Source organism: Psittacula echo, assembly GCF_963264785.1.
Source record: "Psittacula echo genome assembly, chromosome: 13".
Taxonomy (NCBI): Eukaryota; Metazoa; Chordata; class Aves; order Psittaciformes; family Psittacidae; genus Psittacula; species Psittacula echo.
Window position 1 is genome coordinate 7569978 of NC_137749.1, and position 19250 is coordinate 7589227.

General features: G+C 45.2%; 1 protein-coding gene across 1 annotated transcript in view; it reads left to right on the forward strand.

The window, feature by feature from the left end:
* FBRSL1 (fibrosin like 1) overlaps positions 1 to 19250 on the forward strand; it is a gene marked incomplete at its 5' end in the record, with an annotated part of 531620 nt that overhangs the window by 466726 nt on the left and 45644 nt on the right. Inside the window, one exon of the mRNA XM_080629043.1 lies at positions 6202 to 6247. Coding sequence (XP_080485169.1) covers positions 6202 to 6247 — 46 coding nt within the window. The remainder of the gene's footprint in view (positions 1 to 6201; positions 6248 to 19250) is intronic.

The following is a 19250-nucleotide window of genomic DNA, read 5'->3' on the forward strand; positions in this document are numbered from 1 at the left end:
GAATCATAAAGCATGGCTAATGGAGGGGATAGGAAAGGGAGAAATCTGGGCTATAGCCATTCTCCAGGGGCTGAAGGGATGGTTTTTGAAGAGAGGGAAGAGGAGTTAGCAAGGCTATGCCCCAAGGCTCTGATAGCAGACATGCTTTAGGTCAGGCGTCCCGCTGCTTTCGGAGCATTAGGTCAGCCTTCATCACGGTGAGAGGCACGTCTGTGCAATAAGTCAGCAGATCACAGCAGCATATGTTTAAGAATTACAATTGCTGCTTAATCTAAACTAATTTGATCTATCCCAAAATGGTTGTAAAACAATAAGGAACATGTTCTGGATTCAAAATGGTGTTATTTTAAGCTCATCAGTGTGTTGCCAGAAGAGAAGGTCTAAAAGAAAACCATAACATCAAACTTGAAGAGAAGCAATGGGCTTGGCTCCTCATTGTCCTGTGCTGAGTCAAACTGTCTATGCAGCATTTCCTTCGGTGCCTTCCAGTCATCATCCAGTTTGCCTTGTTTACCGTTTGCTGGCATGTAAAGTTAGTGTAACTCAGTGGTGAATTGGGACCAGTGATCTCTCCTTCTAGGCTCTCTGTGGCCTAATTTAATTCTCTGTTCCCAGACTTGTGCTAGCTTCTCAAAGGGACTGTTGCAAAAAATAGTCCTGGTTATATAAACTGCTGAGAGAGAAGTGTTCTTGGAAGAAAAAGTGACGCAGAGAGGGGTGCATGGTGAAAGGCCCTTTCCAGGAGTACAGCAGTACTGAATATGTGTGTGCTAAATCAATGTGAGGTGGGAACCCGAACAAGTATGTTGCTGGGTGAAAGTATGGTCTAAAAGGCTTTTTGCTTCTAGTGAACCTTCTGTAGACTGAGCTTTCATGCAAGACAAGGAGGAGCCATCAGTACCTCCTAGAGAGGGCATTGAATCAAAATTGAACTAAAAGTATCTTGATCATTTAAGGCATTGCCATTTCAATAAGCAGTTGTCTGTTTAGGGTGTTTCGCTGTGACATGTTACAGTGTAGCTAAAGGCACAACTGAAGTATTAGAATTGTTGCTAGAAAGCTGGACATGTCTGCCATTCATTCTTGCTTCGGGAATATTATTTATTATTAGCTCTTATTTGACATCAACAGCCAGAATTGCATAAGTGATCTGGACCGTTAGTTGGAACCAGACTTTTCAGAACAACCTGGTCTGGAACAGACAACCATTCAAGTGTCTAAATGGATTTTTGGAAATGTTCCATACCTGGAAGCCTTCATCAGGTTTGTGCCCCAAGGGCAGCTGCTGAGTGCTGAGCCCTCTTGAAAGCCCAGTCTACAAATTCTGGGTGAAGGTAATCACAATAAGCAGTGTGGATTTGTAGAAGTCCAGTGTGTGTGCATCCTGTTTCCCTCTTGGTTAATCCCTTCCACAGATGGGTTGTGCTCTTTCCCAGCCAGCTCTGTACCACAGTGCTGGATTTTCCAAGAAGATAGTCCATGTACTTCTTACTCCAGCTTTTTTCCAGTGGTGGTGCCTGAAGTGACTGACTTACAGGTCTAACTTCCCTTTTGTTGTCTTAATTGAGCTGTGATTTCCCTCCAAAAATAATCCCGGTTTTGAAAAGACCATAGGTTCACTTGAAACACCCCCTCACAATACAGGCAGTGTTACTGTGGGTTGCTTCTGTATGCTGGAATGTGTTGAATACTTTCTTGGTCTTAAGGGGGAATTTTAGTTTGTTTTTTGTATGTGTGTGTGTTTGATTTCTAGGCTTCTCTTGCACCACTCCATACGTATCGATTTCGGTTTCCTATAGAAGAATCACAACCCAAACAATACCTTCCTGTTTTAGTTATTGTTCTCATATTACTGAAGGGGTCTGTTATGAATGACTTATAGGATCAACTGGAAACTAGTAAAGCAATACTGACATGCAGTGAAATTCTCCACTAGAGAAGCAATCAAGTGGCATGAGAGTGATAGGTAAAAGCAGGGGAAACGGAGCAAAGGGATGAATGAAAATTCATCCAGAATTTTCAGGTAGCATCCAGGCTTTATGCCGAAGGTTCCTCTAAGTCTGTCTGACACTTCTAGTTAGAAAATCTCCTGGAGAAGAGTTTTCTTGTAAGCATTTTAGTGCTTGCTAAGTTCAGTAACAGTGTGAAAACAGTCACTCTTGAGACTGGCTCTTGGCTGTCCAGAAGATAGGCAGCCATCCAAAAATCAAATTCAAACTGTAATTTACTGCCTCCTTTTCCTCCTGCCTGCCGTACTGGACTCAGATTTGGAGGGAATGCTCGGCTTTTGCCCTGTACAAAGCATATGTACCAGATCCCTAACACCATGTGCCCTTGCTCCTTTTGAACCAGAACTGCAGCCTTATTAGCAATTTTCCAATGTCTTGAAGTATCAGGCTTGGATCTGGCATTCAGTGCTCCAGGAGACTGCATGGAGATCTGCAGAGCCTCTGTGATTGGTGATAAGGAACAGTTTTATTCCCTGTTAGCCGTTCTATAGGCTACAGGAAAGAAAGAAACAAAAGTAATTACTATGAGGCCTGACGTATTTTATAATGCTGTCTCTGCCAGATGATGTTCTGCTATATATAATCATTAAATTATTAATCTGCGAGAGCTCTTACACCTTTCAGCTGCCTTGGCTTAGCGGGAACCAGGATGAATGAGTCATGGACTTCATTATACCTCAGTGTTCACCTTCAGAGGAGAGGGTGTGCTACATCCTTTGTGGTTACCACCTTGTATTTTGAGGAAAAAGCTGCCTTTGCTAAGCTTTTAGTGATGAAAATTGAGTCAGTGTTTGTATGTGATCAAGGGGAGGAGGGATGAGGGACTGGAGCACCCACCACTCCTGCTCTGCACAAAGCAGTAAAGGTTAGAAATGTGTTTTCTCTGCAGTGTATTCAGCCTGGTTTCAAACCATCACAGAACTGAGTGGAGGCATTTTGCCTTTTAGATCTGGTGTAGAAAAGAAAGAAAATCAAAATGGGACAGAGAATTGCTCACTTTGTAGAATAAACCGCAAATGGGGACCTGCAAGGCTTGGTGCAGATCTTAGCATGTCAACAGCGTGCTGGCTCTTAAAACTTTCAATAACATGAGTCTACCTCAGGAACTGCTGCTCTCTGAAATCATTTGTGTGTGTTTCACTTTAGGGACAGATGTTAGATACGTTTAAAATGCAAAGGTCGTTACTGGGGGTGGGACTTTGCAAGCGGCAGCTTTATGAACACAGGCCTGCCTTGGGCCGTGGTGCTCCATGGGGAGGGAGATGAGCAGCAACAGTACAAGGAAGGCTGGAGGTGGCTTTTGTCCAAGTTTCCTGCTGGAGATGCCTCTCTGCCTTATGCAGCAACAGAAAGGAATTGGAGGGGGCAGTGAAAGACTTAAGGGGTGCACAGAGCTGCTCCTGCTGCCCTCATCCCTGAGGTGGTCCTTCAGATGGAGACAGGCAGGAGGCAGTGAGCGGGAGGGGAAAGGGAAATTCCTCATTTAATTTTGTAATCAAAAGTGTGATTTCCTGGGATGACTTGCACCCCTCGCATAAAGGACTCCAAACGCCTGGGTTAGCTCACAAGAGAAGATTCCTTTTTTTTTAATCCCTTCTTAAACATATGCAAATGATTTGCTTGAAACAGCAGAAAAATTGGGAGGGGACTTGTTTTAGCAGATGCGTTGGTTTGCTGGATTTTTGCACTCATTAGTGGGCTCCCTCAGACACATAGGTTTTATTGTACGCTTCCTTTAAAGGGTGGTTGATGGAATTATGTATTCAGGCTCTTCCTCCCCCAGCTTCCCTCCTGCCTTTACAGCAGCTTGCAGAATATCCTAATAACAGGCATTCACTGTTTCAGAACGGTGCTCATGCCAAAAACTGCTCAGATCTGGAGCTAGGAATCATCAGAAGTGAGAGCAAAAGTTGCTGTAAACTCTAGGTGTGAAGGTTTGTGTCTGTAAACTGTGGCTGTGATGTTGAAAACGCTGCTCTGCAAATGTTGACTGATTGTTGAAGGCGGTGCCATGTAGTGATATCAGAAGACTGAGCAATAATCTGTGTGTGTTTTACTTTCTCTTAAAAGTGTATTTTCTTGCTTGACTTCCTTAAACATTGTTTTTATATAGTCTGGACCTGTAGCACTGAGACCTTTAGCTCGCGATTAAACAGTGCCAGTCTATATTGGATCTTCGGTGCTGAATTACACAGAAGGTGGTGGTTGCCATAAAGCCCTGTGGGCAGGACCCAACTTTCCAGACCAGGCAACACACAGAGCTTCTCCCAGTGAGTCCTGCTGCCAGAGAACGGGCTCCTCTCATGGGCTGCACACCCGGCACTTAGGATTTGTGCCTCAGCTGCCGATTTACTGCTTGGGCTTTAGTGCAAGCCATGCCAGAGTTTCATTGCCTGTAAAATGGGGGAATCTTATTTATCCACCTGCCACGTGTCCTAGTGCTTATGGAGTGCTCTGAGCCTAGGTCCTGCCTTTGTGTGGGCTGTTAGTACGGGTGAGTTCCTGGAGCCTGCAGATGCATTCTGCATCCGTGGTGACTTTGTGGTGATCATAAGTGAAAAATCTCTTAACAATGGGTTGTAAATTCAGAGTTGGCTGTCAAATGTTTTATGTACCACTGTTGTTGCTGCTGTGTGATGCTGTTACACTTTCTTTGCAAACCAGCCTAGGCAAAACCTTGTTTAATCCTGATTCTTCCTCTCTTTAATCCATGCAGTGAAGGGATCGTGCAGGTAATTTCAGGATCCTCTTGCTGAGCTGTGTAACAATCATACATGCCACAGCTACACATGCAGCTTTATCGTGGACATGATTCAGAATTTCTTTATGTGTCTCAACCTTAACCTATTTTTCATGTTGTTTTCCCTCTTTTTTATGCATTTGTGTTTAGTAAAGCATTCAGTGCTTGCAGTGCTACTTTCCTTAGAAGTAACATTAATAAATCGCTCTTTTTTGCTCCTTACTATATCTCATGCAGATCTTCTTGCATTTTACTATTTGGTTTTTTCCTTCTGAGTCGTCATTTAAAATATATAACAATGTAATGTGATTCATAGTGCTCTTTTTCATGCAAATCTCCCCAGGTACCTTAGAATAAAATCAGTAAAATCAAAAAGAAAATCAACTTCATTCAGCCATGTGTTGAATTAATTCATTGTTTTTAAAGCAGAGCCAGGGGAGAAAGACTTTTTTCACTTTCAGTATCTTTTGCTCTTCAGCTCTATACTTCACTCCATTTTATTCGTGCAGCAGTGCCAAAACATTGATGGTATTTTCAGCTATCTTGTAGATGGTGGTAATGTTGATCATGCTCTTTGCTCTCAGACCAGCTTTGATTCCAGAGAGGCTACTTGCTATTTTATCAGATAGTGAGGAGGAAAAGCTTATGCCAAAATACGTTGACTGTTTCATATCCGGGGATGAGGGGGAGGAAGCCATCAAATTAACTCGTAAAAGCTTTATTTAGGATGAATGGACTTTTTTCCCTGTCTGTCGTTATCATCTTGTCTGTAACCCAGTGACCCTGATTATCACAAAGCTGTTTACAAGGTTCAGGTTAATTGGATTTCTTTAACTATTTCCCAGAGCTGTGAGGAGCACAAATACACTGCTGTGGAGTTCAAACAGCGTGGTGCAACCCAGTTTGCAATGAGATGGGCTTCTTCTGAGAGGAAGTTGTTCTATTTCATACTCAACTAAGTGCATAGCAGCACGTACCTATCATTTGGCATAATGTTAAATAACACCCTCTTTCATACGATGTGTTCAGTTGCAACTTGTGTTCCCGCTACACAAATTATATTTTGCATGTTCAGCAAGAAAAGAGCTTATTTTCAATGAGAGAGGCTTTGAAATGGTTTTTGTTGGTTTTTGGTTTGTTTTTTTTCCTCAGCTTGATAGCAGTTTCACTGGTTTTGTTTTTATAAGAGGAATCATGGATAAAATAGCTGTGCACTGCATGGCTGCCTAAATAAACGAGACAGGAGGATATAGTTGGGTGAGATCAGGACAGTACTTGTATCTGCTTTGCTTTCATCTTAGGATGCATGCTTATTCTTTAATGGCACAACATTGCACCCTCCAGGTGCAATGTGTAATTGCAGGTCTACAGATAACCGACTTGTTTTATGAGCTGTGTTTTTGTGAGCAAGCCTTCCTAAAGTCTCATCCTTTTCTTTTCTTTCTTTTTCAGGCTTCTGTAGGCTCTGAGAAGCTGTTTTCCCCTGCAGCAAATAAAGGTAAGTGATCTGGAGAAATGCTTTCCTTATCTTAGAGCAAGAGATTTGAGCTGTAAGTGCATATTGTGTGAATAGCAGGACATCGGTTTTGCCAGCGCCTTTAATTGTGCTGCACACATTGTCATAAAGATCAGCTTTACAGCCTTGCGATGATTAAGTTAAAATTTAGAGCTGCATTGTCTCAGTGTGGGATGGGACTTCTTCCCTACCAGTGAGATTTGTAATAAATGTCTTCGAGAGAGGGATTACTGACAAAGGAGAAGTCAACCTTTACTGTAGGGGATACGCTTTTCCCTCTAATACAATCAAATCCTCATTTCTTTTAAACAAATCAATATTTCAGTGTTATCTGTGTTATCCTTACAAGAGCTTGCGCATCCTTCTCAGAGCTGCCAGTGCACACTGAGCATTTGTGTCTGTATGTCTCAGTTCTCCACAGCGAGGTGGAATGGTTCCTCTTTAGCATGTGAGGAGGTTGGTGGTGTGGCTCTGAATGCATTGTCAAGTCCTGGTGCTGTTCTGCAGTGTTCCCAGCATTGAGCTGCAGAATAAAATCAGTTCAGATCAATAACGAATACTAGGGACATGCACATACCCCAAAGAAGAGAGAATAAGAAGTGATGGAATAACCTTCTTGCATTGTTTCAAGAGGGCCAAGGAAGGAATAGTTTGCAGTTCTGTAGGAGTAGGTGCTGGAGATGGAAAGGCATTTTGGTGGTTGTGTGCTCCATTACCTGGATCCAGGCCCATTGTGTAGCTGGGCTCTATAGCAGCAGTAACTATTTGGAATTCTCTTTCTTTCCAAGCTTTGCAGATTTTCAATGCCAAATGTGGAAACCGATGACAAGCCCATTATGTTATTACATTTGCAGATATTTTCATGAAAGTATGCAGCTTTATCTGGGGGAAGGAGGGAAGTTTAAACAAATGGGAGGGAAGAGCTATTTCTCTTCCCTCAGCCTTGGCTCGCTGATAAGGCAAACCAGATTGCCCATACGGCACTGCCTCAGCAAAACACAAATCTTGCCATCCTGCATAAATGCATGGCACAGAGATCTGCTGGAGAGGCTTATGCTGAAGCGTTAGCAGCTTTGTTGGCTCCGCCTTGTGCTGAAGCCTGAGATCCCCCACCCCTTCGTATCATGGCGCAGCTCAGCAACATGAGTTTTCAAAATACCTCCCTATCAGGAAGTTAAATGTGTGAATGCCTGTGAATTTGCTGTCTTGAAGTTTGTGTTCACTGCTGTTTATATCACTGTAGCTTAAGCATATTCCTGTTCGGTGTACTGTGGGTGTAGACATTGTTCAGATCATGATTTTTGTCTCGGACTTCTCTTTCACTGTGGCCCTGTACTGGTGGAGCCTGGCTGGTCAGCATGGGCTGCGGCTGAGGGCAGGCTCTGCCTAAGCTACATCAGCGTTTGACCCTTGGCTTGAGAGGGGGGAGAAATTAGCTTTGGTGAGATTTTGTGCAGAAACCCAAACAGTTGCTAAATTCTACCCCTCGCCCTGTTACCACTCCCACAACACAAGAGCCAGATTTGTCTCTCGCACATGCAAATGAACGCCACTCTGACACGACCAGGCTCAGTGATGCCATATGGCCAAGAGAAAGTGACTTTCAAAGTGTTGTGCTTAAATTCCTTTTGTGAGATAAGAGCGTTGATTTAAGGCCGTGTTTTGCAGGGCTGGAGCCCTGGTGGCTGCGTGGGGAGGGGATTAGCTCAGCATGGTTTCCCGATGGGCACACGCGTGGTGCGGCACGTGCTCGTCTTCTCCCGTGGGCATTTGCACTGTGCCCTTCTTTTGTAAACAGTTGCAGCCTTTTTGGAGAGATACGAACTAGCAATCTGCAGCATCCATGCTACAGCTTTTATTGAAGGTAACGAGGCTTTTAAAACACAGTGAAGTGGATTCATTGTCTGGTGCAACTCTCCCTGTTCCCACAAACTTTCCCTGGGGATGTGTTTAGCCCCATGTATTTGTTTTATGCTGTCCTAGTTTATCAGCAGCTTAGCAATGCAATTAAGCATTAAGATAGACGGGTTTCGCTTATTTGAGGCTGGAACAGCTGTAAAACGTAACCTTTGACCGTATTTCACAGCTCTGCAAAAGGCATGGGGAGCAGCGTCCTTTATCTGGGGCTCTGTGGGTAACCTTTGTTTTTGCCCCCTTGCTGCCAGGGCTACGGCAGTGGTGGTGCTCCTCCTTTTGACACCAGTTCATCTGCAACAACAGATGCACGACGTAGATGTCCACTTCAGGGACCAGTCGCTATTATGTGACAGAGAGAGGTGTCCTGACCCGGGGTGACCTCGGTAGTCACAGCTGTGAAACAGGCTGAATGGGGCACTTTGAGCTTCCAGGAGAAGAGGAGATTAAATCCTCTGTGTAAGGAAATAATAATTAAAAGCAAAAGCAGAGAATCCCTGATCTGCTGTGCTGACAGGTCTTTGTTTTCTGGCACAGACAAGCGTTTGTTGAGCCAACTTGTCGTGCAGCACAGAGTTACAAGGGCATTTGCTGCCGAGGGCCGGGTGTAACATCCTCCTGGTGAATAAATCAATAAACGAATAATAAAGGTCTGTTTGCTCTCTCACGCAGCTCCTTTCTTACAGGGATCTTCCAGCCAGTCCTTTGCTTTTTCTGAAGGGCGAGTGCGGTCCAGGGCAGGGGAGGTGTAGGCAAAAGCTGAATCTGTGTGGGTCTCTCAGTGGGTGGATGAGGCAAGGGAAGTGACAATGACTGATAGGAGGGCAGATGTGTTGTGGGTCTGAGGAGTTGAGAGGTATGTTCACCCCCATGTCACTGGGAGGACCTCTGCCTACTGGCTGTGATGAGATTTTCAAGTGTGTGTGGGGCAGGATGGTTTGTGTTTTAAGGACTTGAGTGATGCGTTATTGCTGCTGGCTCCCTCCTGCTGTGGGCTTCCCTGACGGGTCTGGCTGGAGGCATGTGAGCTGTCTCCCACCTGTCCTTGTTCCAACCCTGCTGTATGCCAGGGAAAGTGAGAGATGTGGTGCCTTTGCTACTAGAATAACTTTGCAGCTGTAACCCAGGAGACCTGCTGAATTGCCAGTGTTTGAACCTATGGCTACTGGTGAGGTTAGGGTGAAATGAGTATCTTACAGTATATGTCTCCCAAATAGCTTTAGCATTGGTCAGGGAGTAAGTAGAGGCTGGGCAGCGGCTAAGGTGTCTCCTCCATTCATAATCCCAAGCAGGCCATTGGTGTGGAGGTGTTAAGGGGCACCCCAGGGCATCAGCCTCCCATGGAGGAGCCAGACCTACACAGCTATATTTGCCCTGCGGCCCTGAGTGGCACTCGTGGTACAAGGGCTTTGAAGTTTATTGAAGCCAAGTATATGGCTCCTATCCTTGGATCAAAATCAAGCTGGACATGGAAAGAGCAGCATAATCCATCTGTCTGGTGGCATGGAACGACTGGCTGGGACCCAGCTCTGCCCCAGGCTGGTTGGGGGCTTACTGAGCTCCATGCCTCAATTTCCCCTTCCTGCAAAATGAAGGCTAATGCTTGTCAGCCAAGTGCGCTGAGAGACTTAATTAATGAATGTTTATCAAGCAATTTATCAAGAGATCCTTTTAATGAGAGATTCCATAAACAGTGCAAGGCTCCATTTTCATGGCAATAATAAATGACAGTGAAAATAAGTCTTATCCTTCCCCCACATACACACCCCCCAGGAAAAAAGATTGCTTACCCTCTGCTCTCACTTCTCCCTTGGTTTCTAGGCAGAGGGCTTTGAAGTGCTATCTTTCATCATGAACTGTACACATCCTCAAAGCTCTAAAGCTCACAGCCTGTGTCTTATCCCTCTGACAAGAGGGAGGCAAGCTCTCTCGGCGTGCAGGTCATAATTGTCAGCCATGGGATGTGCCGCAGCCACCCGCCCCAGCGGGCTAATGCAGCTTATGGTTCTTTGAAGTTCCCTCGCTTTATTTTCTGTCCTCTTGACCACAAAACTGTGCCTTGAGCCAGCAAGGGAGATTTCTTGTTCAGAGACGACGCTGAGCTCTGACAAGCACATCTGAACCAGAGAAGAACCCTTGTTCCTCTGAGATCACTGCTTCATAATGTTGTTGCCTTAAGGGGACTGTCTCTCCTTTTTCTCTCTGCTGCTTCTCTTCCTTTTTCTTTTTTCTTTTTTTTTTTTTTTTAAATTCAGCACTAAACTGTCACACTAAATCATTTTAAAAGCTAAAACTACAAAACCTCCGGTGTAGGACATGCTGTTAAAAACTGATGGTTATTACTGTGAGATGGGGTGAGAGGGGAAAAGAAGGGGCAGCAGGGCAGGAACAGGATGGGAGGGCAGCAAGTGAGCTCTCCAGGAGGAATCTCTGAGTGCCTGGTGAAGCAGAATACAACCTGAATGCAGCTGAGCACCAAGTAACATGCTTGGCACAGGTTTGCAGCAGCACAGCTTAATGGTTGCTCAGCACTGACAGGGGAATCAAGAGCCCAGTGTCTCCTGTGCTCACTGTGCTGCTCACCTGCTTTGGTCTGTTCCCCAGCCCTCTCTGCAGTTGTCAGGGTCAGAGACTCCCTGGCTGGGCTGAGACAGCATCTCCTATAATCAAGTCCACCTCTCCTTCAGGGCCTCTACCTTAGCATGCAGAATGTAGGGGTTTCCATCACACAAAGGTCTGCTTAGACAGACAAACAAGTCCCACAGCACCCAGTCAGGCAATTAGCTGTGTTTTACATGAATGGAGGTCAGCAGAGATACCATAAATTTGCCCAGTTTTCTTGTGTGGGACCACAGCGGGATCTGAGATGCAGGAAACACAGTGGTGCATCCTGTCTCCTGATCTGTTTTATCCCCAGGTTTTGGTTACATTTCAGTGAGGTCACCATCTTTTCTGTGATTACCTGCACAGTCAGTGACCTTGAGGGGATGATAATTTACAGCTGAATCTTTGGACATGAGTCCACCATAATTACAGGCATGCAAAGTCTTGCACAGCAGCATCTGTAATAATGAATAAAATAAGTAATGCATTTATCCAGATAGCAACCACTTTGCTATGATTTACACAGTGCTGAGGATGCTCTGCAGCTGCTCTACTCCCCATGTTGCATCTCTTGTGATTTTATCACAACCTTACAATGTTCTGTGTTTTCATGAAACCCATGCCCTTGGAGGATTGTACAAAAATCTGTGCTTTAGTTTCATTTTTTACACAAGACTTTAGTTTTCCTGGCTACAGAGAAGAGTCTGGAACTCTGATTCTTCTATGCTTCAGAGCCAGAGCAGTCAAAAAGAAGCCCAAATGCTTTGTTTTTAACCTTTTAAAGATGGTTTGTGATTTGTAAGTGCTTGGGGAGTGGGCGATGCTTGATACCCTGAACTACTGCTAAATCCAGCATGTGCACCCATCCTGGCATCCTCGTTTTGAGCAGTTCTATTTAATTTTGTCACCCTGGATGAGAACATTGGCTTTCTTGCATATGCAGATATGGAATTATACAGCGGCCTGAGAAGGAGGAGGACTTTGACTTTCAAACAGAGTGGGTAACTGAGATAATCACCCAAGTCACAGCCAGTTAGCCGCATGTCAAAACAAAACCCAACACAGAAAATAGTGCTGTCAGTGCAGTCTCTAAGTCTTCTTGCTGTTTCTGATTTTGCAGGCTCTGGAAAGCTCTCAGCCTTTCTTTAGGGAATGGCAGTGTACTCTTTGTCTCCCGTTAGCTATGTTACATGTATTTATTAGTAGTTCCCTATCCATAGCAGCTGTCTGTGAGAATATGATGGACAGGTAGAAAAGACCACTCACCTTAACCACACTGTCCGGTTAACTGTGTAAAACTCAGGCTGCAGAAGTGGAGAACTCATTAATTTCAGCACGGAGCTGTGTGGCTCCCGGATTGAGAGCTGCCTCCTTCAAGTGAGCAGGATTTCTTGCACCATTTGCTGAGTGGTTTGCACAGCTATCTCCGGGTTTGTCTCCTCCAAATGAGCCAGCATAGAGCTTTCTTTGTAGCTTCAGGCTGCAGCCAAGAGAGTTGAAAAGTTGAATTATAAACCTTTCCAGGCCTTCTGGTTGGTATCTTGTGTTTGTTTTGTTATTTTAAGGATGTGGGATATGTTGCTGCATTCCTGTCAGTGGGATTAAAATGAATAGAAGCAATACTGTAGGAGATAAAATGTGTTTAATTATTTAGTTGAGAATTACAGGCTGAGATTGTTTTTTTGATTTAAAGCATCCAAGTCCTGGCTATGCTTTTGGAGTAGGGAGGCACGCAGAAACATATATATGCACAATTACCTAGGGTAACGTAAGAAGTCTCTTTGCTCAGCTGCCCTTCCTCCACAGAATTTGTTCATTTCCTTCAAGATTTTCAATTTCAAATGCGGCTTTGTTAAGTGTCACGGCAAGCTAACTGCATGCTGTGCCTTGCCCACCAAAACGTAAATAAAATAAAGAAAGTCTTTGCTGTATAAATGTTATGAAGTGGGTGGTTTATTTTCTTTAATTATACTTTTTATTTAAAATAAACCCTAAAAGCCAAATAATACATATCCTGAATGGGCCAGCATAAACTCATATTGATGGAGGAGGCACATTCTAGCTTGTCTCGGTTCATGTGAAAGTAGATAAAAGGACCATCAAATGGTAAATCAGGAAGAAAAAGGAAATTCCTTCCAAATGTATGTAGTAGTTTACATTGCCTGGACTTTTAAAGGATATTTGAAAGATACCATCTTTTTACTCCTTGTTTATAGTTTGCTTATCTGTCTTCCTGAGTAGCAAAAGCCAAGCCTTAGTGCTGTTTCCAGCTGCTGTCCCTGATTGCAAGATGCCAGTACAGGTTCTATTTCAGCACCAGAAGGATGCTGTCGGGTGCTGATGTTAACAGCAGCAGTTGCAACCCCCACAAAGCTATCGGGTCTTCTCAATTCTGCTTTTAAAATCCCTCAGAGACATGTTTTATTCATGTAAGATTTTGTAAAACTTCAATTTCTTAGAAAATTAAATGCTGGATATAAACCTGATTCGCTCTTCTTGTGGACTAATGCTGGGGAGGTGTCTGGACCTGTTCTACAGGTCTCAGCATGCTGTGGCCACCATGTTCCCATTTAAATCAGGCTTGCTGCTCACAAAGTAGAGTCCTCCTCATCTGCAGCCCCCCTTGGCCTGTGCTGGAGATGTGCTCTGTGTGTTCACTGCTGGGTTTCTAAGCTCGCTGATGCTGCTTTCCATGCCACTGTCCACCCCGCTCTCTGTGTTTGTGTCTCAGTGAAGCTGTTGACAGGTTACTGATGGGCAGCTGTCCTGTGCTGTGTAATAGCCCATTAGGGACTCCTGGGGACATGGTAACCCCACGCTCCATGCAGGTCACCGGCATAGAACAGGGCAGCCTGACAGTCGACAAGTAATTTGACAAGGCAGTGGGGGGTAAGGAGGCTGGTGCTAGGGAAAGCTGGATCTGACCCCAGGCTGGCTTGTGTTTCCTTCTGGGCAATCAATGGGAGTGATCAATGGGACCAGGGCGTGCTGTTGAATTGTAAATGGATCTGGTTACTCTTTTGTGTGCAGTGCTGGCAGGGTCTGTAAGTCCCAGTGAGGCCCCAGCATCCAGCAGGGGAGACTTCAGGAAAAGAGGATGCTGTCAGCATCTCTCTGCTTCTTCCTCTCCTCTCGCTGTCTCCGCATAGACTGAAGCCTTCCTCCTGGGACAGGGATGTGGCTGATGTCCCAATCAGACAGGAGCCTGCTGTCCCAATCAGCCTGTATGGCAAGCAGTAGTAGTTCATGCTGGTTTTTTGTTTTGTTTTAATATATTAGCTCCATTTGAAATTGCTGCTGTAAGTGATGTAGCTCTCTGGTCCTGTCCCGTGGGAGGGGAGGAGGGAGGCCAGGGTTGAGGCTTGCTTTCAGCCCACAGGGTTCCTGCCATTTTCTCCTTTAATAACTGCTCAAGCCAAGCACGCATGTGCTCGCCACTGCTCTCACCTCTGTGCTTCACTGACCATCCTTCCTGCTAACAAGGGCTGAATACAGTTCCCCGTGGAGCCTGTTAATGTTGCTGCCGGGCTGCCTGGGGACTCGCAGCGTGAGGCTTTCCTTCCATCTCTGCTGCTTTGTGCTCGGCCCCGGCTCTTGGGCTCAGTTCAGCCAGGTAAAGCCATACTGACTCCATTGACTTCACTGGATTTATGTATAAGAGAGCAGGACTTGGCATAGTGTTTGTGTTTGCGTGTCTGTATTTCTGAAAAGGATACTTGTTCTAGTTTGTTGGGTTTCTTCCCAAACAGTAAATATTTTCTTGTAAATCGCTGGGACAGAAAAGTGACTGCAGTGCTTTTAGTTCATTTATTTGCTTTAAATTGATGGCGAAGTCTTACAGGAGGTAATAGGAAATTAAAATCTCTGGGTTTTTTTTTAACCATCCTGCAGAATTTATTGCAGAGTTATATCCCTGCTCTGGGATCCTGTCGGACAGTTCAAAAAGCCTGTGGAAAGGTTCTCGTTTGCCTTTAAATTTTAAAAGTTATTGAAGTAATTTTTATGGAACCCTATTAAGTTTCTGAAGAAACATATTGGTTTCATCAGTAATAAATTCTTTAACGCTTATCCGTAAGGGAATAGTCAGACTTCCAGATCTCTCTCCAGTGAAATGGATGTTAACTTTCTTCCCTGTTGGAGATAATATTCTTCAAAGATACCACCAGCAAGGTGAGCAGCCAAGCTGGGAAAGCCTGGTTGCAGCCAAGTACGTCATCCAGCACTGTGAGATGGGGGTTCTTCACCAGTCAACCCACTAGGGTCTGGATGGAGGTTTTAGAAGGGAAGAGTTTGTTTTAAAAGGTGAGGAGGAAGAAGACTGCAGATGGATCTGTACAGATAAATCCTGGTGTGGGGTTAAATTTAGATCTTGGCATGTGTTTGTGAGAGCCATGGGGTTTGGGAGAGGTGGAAAAGAGGATGCTGCAGCCTGGAAGTCCCTGTTTCTCAGGCACTCCTGGTGCTTCCAGAGTAATATAAAATAATATGTGCACTGTGCTTTTCCACTGCATGCAGAACAGCCCACGGAGACTTCCTCCCAGTGAAAGGAAAGTATCAAGCTGGCTTTGTGCTTAACTTAGCGCTCACAAGCGTCTTTCGTATGTGAGCACAGAGCCACCTGATGAAAAGCGAATGGGCTAGGAGGGAAATAAAATTGTGTAATTGCCAGTTTCCTTCCATCCCGCTCCCTCTCCCATTTTGCATAAAGGAGGCTATTTAAGTCTCAGCTGGAGTGAGGTTTGGTAATAAGCAGACGTCTATGAACCTGCATCTGCTGCTGGTGTCTGCTCAGTTTGTTCTGTATTTCCGTGTTTATTGATGATCCAGTTTTGAGATTGTCTCCCTGTCTCACGGTGTGAAACCCATGGAAGAAGGGATTATCCCTGCAGGCCTATGAGTCCCTGTGACATCTTGGGAAGTGTGGGGCCAGGCAGCATCGCCAAAGATCACACCAGAGTTTGCAAACCCATCTCAAACCACATTGACTCGTGAATGTTAAACTGTGAAAGCGCAGCCAGAGCCTGCCCCCTGGGCAGCTATCCACAGAGCTGGGTGGCAGGAAAGGCCCAGCCTTGGATGAAGCAGCTAACAGTTTAATTTTCTCAGTACTATGTGATTTGGCTTCCAGACAGCTAAGCTGTCCCCAGCCAGTTGCTTTCCTACGTGGCTGGCCTTCCCTGAGCACAGCGAGAGGTGCTCACAGTGCAAGCTCTGCAGGGACAACCTGATTTAATACAGGCTTAATGGCTAGAGGAAGAAATTTATGGTGTGAGCACTGAATGTTTATACAATAATGAACATTGTCATCATTTTTATTAGTGAATCATTCTTCAAAACTGAGCTAGAAACCTGAAGCCAACAACTAGAATATGTCCATCCCATTGTGATTTAATAACCAAAGTAGAGCAGATTATTTTATACCTTTCATTGGCTCAACGAAAAAATTCTCTGAGCATAATATACCTTTTGGCCTGGAATATTTTTGCATACAGGCCGGTCACTGGACCCTTTGTGTCATTCCAGCAGTTCAGTGCAAGCAGACGTCTGAGGACTCCCCACTGGCAGTGGCAGTGTAGTCAGCCAAGCCTAGTCCTGAGGCCAGAGCAGAAAAAGGCCTGACTCCAGTGGTGGTGAGCAGCAGAGCACCCCTTCCACAAGCCGTGCAGTAATTCAGGGACACCCTAAAGATACTCCAAATGGTGGTGAGAGTAGCACCAGGAGCTTAGATGCCCCTGAGGAGAGCCTGTGTCAGCCATCGCAAGACCGGTCCAGTGAGAAGTACTGCCTGGGCTACACCGCTTGCAGTCTCCCCCAAGAATACTGTTGTTTTAAACTAAGAATAGGCCAGCATGGCTACATTCAGACCTGGATCTTGAAAATACTGCCAATACTGCCACTCTCTTTTCCTCCCATCCCTTTCCCTCCCCTCCCAACAGTTGGAGAGGACTAGCTCCAGGTTTTTGGCTCAGACCTGTGCCTGCTGCATACATTTCGTCCACCAAATGGACACAACTATAAACCTCTTTCTGCATTGTTTCCTGCAGGCCTGTACTAAACATGCCACCCAGGTGTCCCCATGTAAAGCCACTTCTTGCTGAGCCTACTTCTGTTGCTGCTGGCGGGCTTGCCTTTGCATGCTCACGGCAGGACTCCCATCACAGTGTGTTAATTTTAAACAAACAAAGAGGATGTTCTGATTTGGGAAGGTTTTTCCCATCAGGTCATATCAGAGTTTCTCTTAAAAGGCAAGGCTGGGTTTTGTTTTGTTTTATTTTCCCTTTTCCCTTCTTTTAATATGATCCCTGCAATTTTGTTTTCACTGAAATATTGACTGGCAGCATTGCAAATTGCCTGCATGCAGACAGGAGCTTGCCAGCACTTTCTTACTCAGCTAACCGTCAAGGTTGTGGATTCCACCACGAACAGTGCCAGGAAAGCTGTTGATCAAAAATATTCCTAACATCTGTGAGTCCTCTCCATCCAAATGAGATGTAGTTACATTCTCTTTTTCCCCATGCTCCTTCCAAAGTGTTGCTTCAGACACCTAGAAAGCCCTGGTTGCAAATCATAAGCCGATCTCTGCTTTGCAGCTCCGTTTCCAACTCTGTTGAAATCCAATGTAAACTCTGACGTGCCCTTCCCCTGATATGTGAAAAGTATTGGCCTCCAAACGGAGAGCAGATTGGGTGTGTTTCTTTGCCCCACAACTCATTTGATCCAGATGCTGTCCCATGCTGTCTACAGCCACTGTGGTCACAAGCCAACAAGGAGGGTCTTGTGAGAGCAGTGGAGGAAGGATGCAGCTACGAGCAGGCTCCCAGGCATGCCTGAAGCCTCACACACACACGTGTGTGCACACAGTGCCAGCACAAGGAGGGGGAAAAGCCTGATTTCCCTTCCACCCTGTTCCTACCACCACCAATTCACAGGCCAACTATTAAATAATTAACGTACCCAGTGGGGCAGGAGGAATCAAAAGCTGTTGTGTTCCCAAGTTTTCTCTGGCTCAGAAAGGCACGGCTCACTGTGTATTCTGGCACCTTGGAGCGGGTTTTCCTCCCTCCTTCGCCTCCCCCTTATTATCCCGTATGTGTGCTGGAGAGGGAAGTGGCGTTCCCAGCCCAGCGGGGGATGACTGTTATTTCAGACTAGCAACAGGGGAAAAGGAACAGCCTGTTGCCTGATTGATGTTTGTTTTTTGTGGACAGACACCAAAGATTCATTAGAGACGGAAGGTTTGGGAGGAGGGGGGCGGTGGCGGGGTTAACGCTCTCTCTTAAGGAACTATTGTACCCCTGTGCACTAACCGGGGTCTGCACTTTCTTTGACTTCTGTGAGTGTCTCAGCTGTACCGTTCTGGCCCTGGCAACTTAAGGAAAATATACACATCACAGAGGTTTCAGTGAGAGCTCTGCGATGAGGGGGTCAGGGGAAGAAGGAAGGGGAGGAGAGAACAATGCAGTAGGTTTTGCTATAATTAATTTCAAATGTGCTGCTCATCTGTTCTCCTTGGGTTTCAAAAGGAACGAGGGCTTTTCCTACCACATCTGCGTCTTTCCAGAGGTGGGGATGGAAAGGCATCTCTCCTTCCATCTGCGGGTTTGACCAGTCTGTCGACGTGGAGTCCTGAGTGCAGCATAAACGCATGCTGGAAATGATGTCCAGAGGCGGGGAGGGGTAGGAGGGAAGGGCAAGGAGGATCTTCTCTTCTTGTCACATTGGGTAGATGAAGCTAGAGAGACTGAGGAGGTTGGTATTGGGTAATGCAGATTTCTCTGCAGAGTTAATAGGATACATTTATTTACATTACAAATGTTATTTGCTGCTGTTGTTGGCCCTGAAAAGTTTCCAGGGTGTGATGCCCATGGACTGTGTGGTTGCGAGGCTTTTAAAGGTTTGGGTCAAACCCCCAGTCTCTTGCTAGCTTTATACTTTGAAAAATCTCCTTTTGTGTAATTGGGGTGGGAACTAATAAGTTAATATTAAACCTTTGGTGTTGTGGAATCTTGAGTAGAACCAGTTCCTTCTGGCTGCTATTTCACTGATCTCGCCTGTTGGACTGTGCTGTATGACACACTAAACAGGGGCTCGGCACCTGCCATGGGGCATTGTCCCTGTGTCCTTTGCCTTCAGGTCTGAGTATCAATGAAGTCACACAATTGCAGCAGTAAAGAGAAGCGAAATGGGCCTGTTAGATTATTGACTTTACTCCCCTCAACAAGATATCCAGATGCTAATTTGATAGCCCTGTGAATCTTAGCCAGAAAAATCAGTAAAACAGAAACTTAAACTATTCTAAATTACTGTTAGTGCTTTAACAGCTCTATTTTCAAATTGCTCTTTGCTGAGAAGCTTGCACTGAACCCTGGAGCTGGTGGATAATGACCTCTTGTTTAAACATGTGGCTACTTTATGATCTTCAGCTTTTAGAGAAACTAACCTCAATGTGGGGTGGAGGATATTTCTA